Consider the following 9,568-nt stretch of genomic DNA (forward strand, 5'->3'; position numbering starts at 1 on the left):
CCAAATATGCATAAAACGAGTGTGCCATGAACTACGTAATGTAATGCGTGTTGTAAAGATCGCTAGTAAAAACAAAAGAAAACCTTACAGCTGCATGAGTCGTGACTGTCACGTTAGCCTGATTGATCCAAACTCTCTTTGTGATTTTAAAACGTAAGACAGTACCCAGATTTGAAGACTACAGTAAGATTTAACTTCTACTGTTAATAAGATTTTGGTAGGCTACTATTAGATGGATAGCCTAAATGTCCTAATTCAGATGGGCTACCTGTTTTTTTTTGTTTTTTTTTAATGGTATATCAAAAAGTGTATATTTTTTAAATGTGATTGTTGGTACAGTTTACCTGTTTTTACCATACTTTCAAAACAAAAATTAAAATAGGAATAATATGCAATATGAAAATAATTGAAGACAAAATGTGTTTTACTGAGAAAAAACAAGATTTGGTTTTTAAAAAGCCTTTTTCCAAAAGGTACATCTGGAAAAAGGGGGGGTCGTCTTATAATCAGGGTCGTCTTATATTCGGGCCAAAACGGTAGTTAATTGGCCGAGACTGATTTTAACCACATCCATAAATTTATGATCAGGAAATATTCCAGTGTCCCTCTCTCTCATAGCTACAAGGTGCGAGTAGATAGGTCTGATCATTTTGAGGTAAATGTGTTCAAAAGTCTGAAAAATCTGTGTAACTTTAAGGAACGTCACTACCTAACACCTTTTTTCTGCAATTAAACACTTTTTTGGGAGTTATTCCACAACATTTAGTTGTTATATGTATACCACTGTTCAGAACTGTGCTAGCTAATCATGTGCTGATTAGCATCTTTGAGCTAGATTCAAAAGTATCTAAAATTGTCACTACCGAAACAGTCACTACCAAAACATTTGGTGGAGTTTTTTTTTATGTTTTATGTGTTATTGTAGGTGTTATTCCATAGAATTGTCACTACCAAAACAGTCACTACTGAAATATGTTATCAATGTTTCAGTAGTGATAAAAGGGAACACACAATCCTCATATTTGGAGGAAATAAACAAAATAGTACAATTTTGTATTTTAGTGTTTTAGTATGCGAAAATCTGTAATATGATGTGGTTGCTACTAAAGCATTACTGTCATTACCGAAACATGGGATGTTTTGTCAAAAATAAAGTATATACTGAATTATCAACTAAGATGCTATGATAGTTTTTGGTTCAATGTATATTCAAACTAATGAATCCTTAACGTTGTAAAAGGCAAAAGGTTCATCATACTGATTTCAAAGAAAAATTGGATTCAAAATACAACAAATCTCAAATTACACTTGAAATATTGTTAAAAGTGTAATTGTTATTGCTTTGCCTCTGGAAAATAATGTAATAAAATAGCAAGAAAATATATATACAATCTAGATGCAAGCAAAATCTTAATAGGTCAATATAACCCTTCTAATTAAATTATTATTACTAGTTTCGGTAGTGACATATTTGGCAAAAGGACAAATATTCCAAAACTATCTGAAAATACAATATGAGAATTAACTGCACAATTACTAGAAATTTGTACCTGGCATATTATACAATTTGCATATATACAATTTTTTTGGAAAAAGACCTTTTTTTAAGACGTTTCCAACTCTGACTTTGGACCAATTCTGTAGAATGGCCCATATAAAATTGATAAATAAAAATCATTTAGAAGAGCATATTGCTTTAAACAAAATCCAATAATATCAAGAAAGACCCCTAAAAAGCACATAATATTAGAAGATTATGACTTGCGAATCACATCCATGACATGATCTCTAGCCAATCAAAAACAGGTTTGCCTTTTCAAGCATCTCCTCTGTTTGTGCTTCAAATATTTTCCCTTATCATTTATAATATTTAGGACTTTTATGGACTTGTTGTTGAAAGTGAATTTAATGCTATTACAGCCTTTTCAAGGACCCACAGGCACCCTACTTTCTCGAGCCTGAGTGCACAGGTGCTCCTTTCTCTAAACCTCTTACACCATTCAGAACACTGCAATTTCTTGCCAGAATAAGTTTGCAAATAACTCTTCAGATCTATTTGATATGTGAAACTCACACTAAACATACTCGAATAGGCCTCTCTGTGGTGTGAACTCTCATGTGGGTATAAAGGGTTGTTTTCTGTCTGAAACTCTTTCCACATTGTTCACATGTGAAAGGCTTCTCTCCAGTGTGAATTCTCATGTGAGTCTTGAGGTTTGCTTTTTTTGTGAGAGTCTTTCCACAGTGATGACACATAAAAGGCTCCTGTCCCATGTGAGTTATTATGTGGCTCTTAAAGTGTTTCCTGTCTGTGAATGTACTTCCACACTGAGGGCATATAAAACAGCTCTCACTTGAATGAATCTCCATGTGCTTACTAAGGCCTTCCTTACGTACAAAACATTTTCCACACTGATCACATGCGAAAGGCTTCTCTCCAGTGTGAACTCTCATGTGAGCCGTAAGATTTCCTTTTCGATTCACAGTTTTTCCACACAGTTTGCAGGTGTAAGGCTTCTCTCCAGTGTGAATTCTTATGTGAGTATAAAAGGTTGCTTTATGTGGGAAACGTTTTCCACATTGACTACATACAAATGGCTTCTCTCCAGTGTGAATTCTCATGTGAATCTTAAGATTATCTTTTCGTGGAAAGCTCTTTCCACACTGTTGGCAGGTGTAAGGCCTCTCTCCAGTGTGAATTCTCATGTGAATCCTAAGATTATCTTTTCGTGGGAAGCCCTTTCCACACTGGTGGCAGGTAAAAGGCTTCTCTCCAGTGTGAATTCTCATATGGATTTTAAGGTTTTCTCTTTTTTTTAAACTCTTTCCACACTGTTGGCAAGTAAAATGACTCAGAGTTCCGGTCTTCTGAGCTCCTTTTTGAGAGGAAGTCTTTTCAGTCTGTGAACAACAAAAAGAAATTAAATCATGTTTTTCATGCAGATCTTTCTCTTCCATTTCATTCGGATCTTGACTCTCCTCTTTCAGCGCCACCAGATCTAAAGCAAAAAAGACAAATACATGTTAAGCCCAGTTTAATGACATAAAGCAATGGACATCAAAACATTTAGACATTTAAAGCATCAAAACCAACAACTCCGCTATAAGCTGAGATGACGGGCTCAAGTACTACAGGGCCATTGTAACAAATGGGGGGCACATGCATTTAAGTGAGTAAAATAAAGGAAAACAAAGTCTGTTGTATGTGCTACACTTCCTGCTGCCAGCTGGTGACGACCGCCTCATTAGGCACATCCATGCCCCCGACCATCCTATTTCAAAAGTCTGTTGTATGACACAGTTCCTGCTGCCAGTTGGTGGCACTGTGACCAGTGTTCAAACTATACCGTGGACTTTGGGGGAGCCCACTTGTTTTTTTTTGTAACGGGGGGGGGGGCGCAATATTTTTTGAGACCCCCCAAAATTTCACAAATCACGTTTTCAGGGGAGCCCATGTCTTATTAAGGGGAGCCGAGCTCCCCCGTAGTTCGCACCCTGACTGTGACCATGACTCACAATAATAACATACATGCTCAACTTTCATTCCCATTTTTCACTATAAAATTTATCAGGGTCATTCCGTGTCAAATCAAACAAATTTCAGAAACTTCCCCGGCTCAAATTGTTGATTCTGCTAATATTTTTTTCTGAAGAAAGATAAACATGTATAGTAATGAAAGCCAAAATATTAAATGTCATGGATGTATATTTACTGAGTAATCCACAGTTTTTTAGAGGGAGGTCAAAATGGCCATTTTCACCTGACATTTATAGCCAAATTACAGGGGGGTAAAAAGACTTTAGAAGGATGGCAGCATCATTATTTTATTTTTACACAGAGATTGGTAGGTCTATTAGTAAAATCTGTTGTATTTAGCAATTCTTGAAGCATTATATGTCAATGGGGACACTTCAAAATTGGGAAAAAGCACTTTCTGAGTTTTCCCCCCAAAGTTTACATGTCTGTAACTCAAGAAGTATTAACAATATCTCAATATCCTTTTGGATTCTGGTTCTAGACAAACTTTTCCTTTGGTATCTACATTTTTAAGGCCCTGTCTTGACTATTTCCAGAAATCTTGGAATCTCAATATGGCTGCATGAATAAAATGTTAAATTGTACACATTTTCAGTGGTCAAAAACCAAATGTGGGTCAATTTCCATTTAGCTGATCTTTTTTTCTTTTATAGAGGAATGCCTGAACAACAAATAATGTTAAAACTAAAGATGTATCTGTTTCATTCTATCAAAATAATTGCATCGAACATACCTGTCTGAGTGGCGAAAACATTGTCTTTCCAAAGTTTGTGTGGCTGTAACTCAGAAAGTATTAAATATATATAAATATCCTTTTAGATATTTATATCCTAAAGCTTTTCTTTTGGTATATTCATTTTTAAGGCCAGATACAGTCCCAGAGATATGGGGATCACAATGCAGCACCATTGGATGAATTGTAACCATTTTCAATGGTTGAAAATTAAATGTGACGAACATTTCATACAACTGATACCTGTATTAATGTATTTAAATAGTAATGTTTGAAGAACAAATAATCTTGAAATTACAAATGAATCTTTTTTTTCCTTCTATCAAAACAGCTGCGTTAAACATACTAATTTGAACAATGTCTCTACCAAAAATACTCTGAAATTGCCAAGCTGGGACACATTAACTTGCTCTCAATAGTTTATTCATAAGATTCTATATTTTAATCAGTTTCAAAGAAAATTGGAGAATTGATTTAGTTATTTTTAACTGCTTCTGCAGCTACCAGGAATTAACTAAAGGTGGGCGTACACGGTGCGATTTTTGCTGTCGTACGAGCTTGCAGGCGATTTTTTTCTCTCGGGAGAAAATCGCAGATGGTCGCGGCTCGTACCATGTGAGAAGAATTACGGGCCGATCCGAGAATGTTACGAGCACCTCCCGTCCTCCCGATAATTTTCAAACATGTCAAAAAAAAATCAGATGCTGTCGGTTTAAATTCGTGGCATATGTGCGGTTGAACGAGACGATTTGGCGATCCATCTGAAGTTGACCAATCAGAAGATGACAAAAACCATATAGTCTATAATAATTTTAGTTTAATTATACAGTTCTATTTTTTATTTGTTATTTCCGAATGTGCCAAATTTGCCGTTCAGCTTTATGAATGAATATGCCTGTTGTATTTCCGGCAAAACGAGCAGAAATTCAGAAATGGCCTACTCCCTCGAGTTCTTTATGAAGAACAGAAAGTCCATGCTTTTCTCTGCTTTTCAGCCATTCTCTTTGCCATGTCCTTTTTTTTTTTGGACGTCATAAGCCGCCTGCTACAAAGAAAACTATTTCGTCCTCAGAATCCATATTTTTATGAATGGCGCGAAACATAATGCTTACGTCAAGAGTTTGTAAAATCGTAGTAAATTCGTGTTGTGTGTGACTGCCTCCGTACGATTTTCGGATAAACTCAATCGTGACATGTGCCAGAGCTCACGGCGTTCCGACCTTCAGAATCGTACCGTGTACGCCCACCTTAAGCTAGCAGAGCTCATGCCTCTTATGACAGTCCACACATGCTGTGTTCAATAAAGCTCAATAAAAGCAATGAAGTTCAGTTGCAGCATTGGAATACATTTGGGTAAAGAAAATGAGTGCCACAGCAAAAGTTTTAGCAGAAAATGTGGACTGACAAAACTTTCTGAACTTCCTTAATCTGAATCTTCGAAGGACTTCATTTACAAAACCTGACTCCACAACAACATTGTGTTTGCATCATGAAAAGGTATTTCTTGCCAAGTACTCCTTTCTGCAAAAGGTCTGCTGTGACCCTTTCAGTCTCCACCCAGAGAGCTCCAGAATGAAATCCCTACGAACCATTGATCTCCAAACAGCTGACCATATCAGCACCATCACAGGGAAAAGAATACATCCAGGGCAGAAGTTTTGTGTCACATGCGTGAGACACAGCACTCAGGATCGACAACCCTCCACATTGGAAAAATCGGACGTGGATATTGTTGAAATGGCTGCATCTTGCAGAGAAGACCTCTTTGCACTCTTTAGTCTCAAAGAACATTCTGCAGATGCAGTTAATAATGTTCTCACTAATGAAGGATTTTCACCTCTCAAATTAAAAAAACATAAGTAGGAAAGATTTAGTAGGCTACGAAAAAAGAAAGGTTGTAGAGGCTAAGTGCAGTCTGTTCGCAGGTGGCCACAAGCTTTAACATTTCTCCAGCTCTCCTGGAGGTGAAGAAAACAAGTATATGTGAAAATTGTACAAATTTTGATCAGATGATTGCTGCCTTAAGGATAAGGTGATGCACACATGCCACATTGAGAGGAAACTTGAGCTCCTGACATTAGCCCCACCAAGCTGGACCACTGAGAGAATAGCAACAAAATTCAGCGTTCCAACTTGCCTGGTGAAGAAGGCAAGATCTCTCCAAAAGTGTGCCGGGGTGTTGGCTGAGTTTGACATGAAAAAGGACAGGAAGATGAATCTGGAAACTGTGAACAAGGTCTTTGTCTTTTATGAAAGTGATGAGTATTCAAGAACGTGCCCTGGAAAAAAGGAGTTCAAATCTGTAAAAGATGAAAGTGGCACAAAAATCCAAAAACAGAAAAGACTTCTGCTTGTGAATTTAAGAGAATTGTATAGTGAGTTCAGAATCAAAGAGTCTGGTTGCAAAATTGGGTTTTCCAAGTTTTGTGAGCTACGTCCTCCATGGTTTGTAACTGTTGGAGCAAGAGGAACAAAAAAAGTGTGTGTGTGTGTGTGTGTGTGTGTGAGAGCCATCAAAATTTGAAACTTCTGATAGCTGTCACCCCTGGTGTTAGGGGCTTCAAGGAAGCCATGACAGCTATGGTATGTGACATGAAGAATAGGGAGTGCATGATACACAGATGTAGTCAATGTCCAGGCAGGAATGCTTTCAGTGGTCATGTGATCACTAAATTCAAGGAAGACTACATGTCTGATGAGGACGTAGTCAGCTTTAACCAGTGGACCCACTTGGAGAAAGGATGCACATTAATAACCCGGATGGAAAGTGTGGCAGACTTTGTAGAGGAGCTTACAAGACAAATTTGACAGCACATCACTTTATAGCCAAGTCACAAGCAGCATTCCTCTCAACATGTAAAGCATTGCTAACAGCAGACACCGCACTAGTACTCTTGGACTTTGCTGAAAATTATCCATTCATTGTTCAGGATGCAGTTCAGGGACATCACTGGGAAAACACCCAAGCAACAATTCATCCCTTTGCATTGTACCATTTGAAGGATGATGCAACGGTGTGCGAGAGTTTCTGCATTATAAGTGATTACATGAAACATGATTCAGTTGCTGTACACTCATTTCTCTCAGCAATCATCAGGTAATTTTAGTTTCTGTGGTTAACATATGTGACACTAGACCACAAAACCAGTCATAAGGATCCATTTTTTTTAAATTGAGATTTCTACATAATCTGAAAGCTGAATAAATAAGCTTTCCATTGATGAATGGTTTGTTAGGGTGCAAAAAAATATATATATATTGAGAAAATCGCCTTTAAAGTTGTCCAAATGAAGTTCTTAGCAATGCATTTTACTAATCAAAAATTAGGTTTTGATATATTTATGGTAGAAAATTTACAAAATACCTTCATGGAACATGATCTTCACTTAATATCCTAATGATTTTTGGCATAAAAGAAAAATGCATAATTTTGACCCATACAATGTATTTTTGGCTATTGCTACAAATATACTCGTGCTACTTAAGGTTTTGTGGCCCAGGGTCACATATATGCTGTTCCGCTGATTACTTTTTTAAATGCTTGCATTAATATACCTACTTATTAAATACAAGCATATATGAACAATTTAGTAAATTTGCTGTTGATTCCTTTTTGTAAATAAACGCGTCTTTGTTTTCAGCCATCTCAAAAAGGTTTTTACAACTTCAGTGATAGAGCAGCAAGCCAGTATAAGAATTTCAAAAATACTGAGAACCTCATGCACCATGAAGCAGACTTCAGCATTTCTTTGCCACAAGTCAACATTTAAAGGGGTCATATGATGCTGCTAAAAAGAACATTATTTTGTGTATTTGGTGTAATGAAATGCGTTTTAAAGTTAAAAAAACACATTATTTTCCACATACTGTACATTATTGTTTCTCCTCTATGCCCCGCCTTTTTGAAACGCGTCGATTTTTACAAAGCTCATCAGTCTGAAAAACGAGGTGTGCTCTGATTGGCCGAATACCTCAAGTGTGTGACGGAAATGTTACGCCCCTCACATACTGTTGACGCCGTGTCCCGGCCGGAGCGACGAGACAAAAACATTAAAACCGCATCATATGACCCCTTTAAACATATAAAAAAACCTATCATCTTTAAATATCTTGGCATCATGGTGACCAAGTTTGATGACGATCACATGGATCCCCTAGAAGGAGTGCATGCACCATTTAAATACAAAATAGCCAACTTCTGTTGGGTGAAGTTATTAACTGTAATGTTGAAAGTTGTCGGGCTTGATAAGAACAGTATATGTACAGAGTTTGGTGACTTAATACTGACCTCAGTACTTCAATCAAAAGGGGGCACGACATCCCCACTCAACATCTATGTATTAGACTTTTCCTACACCTAATGGCTGACAACTCTGATGTGCATGCAGAATTTAATGAAATTTTATGTTAAGAGCATCAAAACATCTGATTGTAGATGTGAACGCTGTTTATATCATTGAGAGCAATACAAGTTTTATACAAATAAATATGTATGATATATTCAGCAATGGTAAAATACTTTGATGAGTGCAAAATTGTATGAGTTTTTAAACATGTAATGGGCCCCAAATGCTCCCAAAAACATAATAATAATACTTAAAAGAATAGGGCTCTGAGGCCAATGGGTAAAATTGGTTCAGAATAAGTACACTCATCATCATCACAGGCAATAAAATCCAAGCACACTCCAGGAAAACATGTGTGTTAGGCATATGTGCTTATTGAAGTTAAAAACTACCTCTCATCGCAGCTACATTTATCATCTACTGCTATTAGGTACATCAACATAGACCATGACATTCTCTGATTATGTTGGCATTTGTGCACAAGCAGTATCACAGTTTAGGTCCTATCTATCCGACCACTGTTACTCATGTCTCTTTATTTACACAAAGTATGGAGTGCCACAAGGCTCAATATTAGGTCCTCTGCTTTTCTCCTTGTATATGTTACCCCTGAGGGACATAATTTTTTTCACGGTTATGCCGATGATACTCAGGTTTACATTTTAACCTGAAAACACTGAACAACCTAACCAGTTAATGAAGTGTATCATTGATATTAGGACTGCATCAATTAGTCAATAAAATAAACAATAAAAAGAACAACCAATAATGAATATAATCACCAACAATATTTTACTTATAGTTTAAAAATGTTTCCTGCTCTATATCTCAGAATTAAAATGAACTGAATGGGATATTCACTAATGTTATTATTTTTAAAGGGGTCCTATTATGCTTTTACAAAGTCTTGATTTTGTTTTGGGGGTGTACTAGAACATGCTCTCATGCTTG

General features: G+C 36.7%; 1 protein-coding gene across 1 annotated transcript in view; it reads right to left on the reverse strand.

The window, feature by feature from the left end:
• Positions 1 to 1,744: 1,744 nt before the first annotated feature.
• LOC107698963 (gastrula zinc finger protein XlCGF8.2DB-like) overlaps positions 1,745 to 9,568 on the reverse strand; it is a 50,853-nt gene continuing 43,029 nt past the window's right edge. The window contains exon 2 of the mRNA XM_016500109.1: positions 1,745 to 2,815. Within this exon, the coding sequence (XP_016355595.1) occupies positions 2,071 to 2,815 (745 nt within the window). The 3' untranslated portion in view covers positions 1,745 to 2,070. The remainder of the gene's footprint in view (positions 2,816 to 9,568) is intronic.

This window comes from Sinocyclocheilus anshuiensis, unplaced genomic scaffold (assembly GCF_001515605.1).
Source record: "Sinocyclocheilus anshuiensis isolate Anshui unplaced genomic scaffold, SAMN03320099.WGS_v1.1 scaffold1447, whole genome shotgun sequence".
NCBI lineage: Eukaryota > Metazoa > Chordata > Actinopteri > Cypriniformes > Cyprinidae > Sinocyclocheilus > Sinocyclocheilus anshuiensis.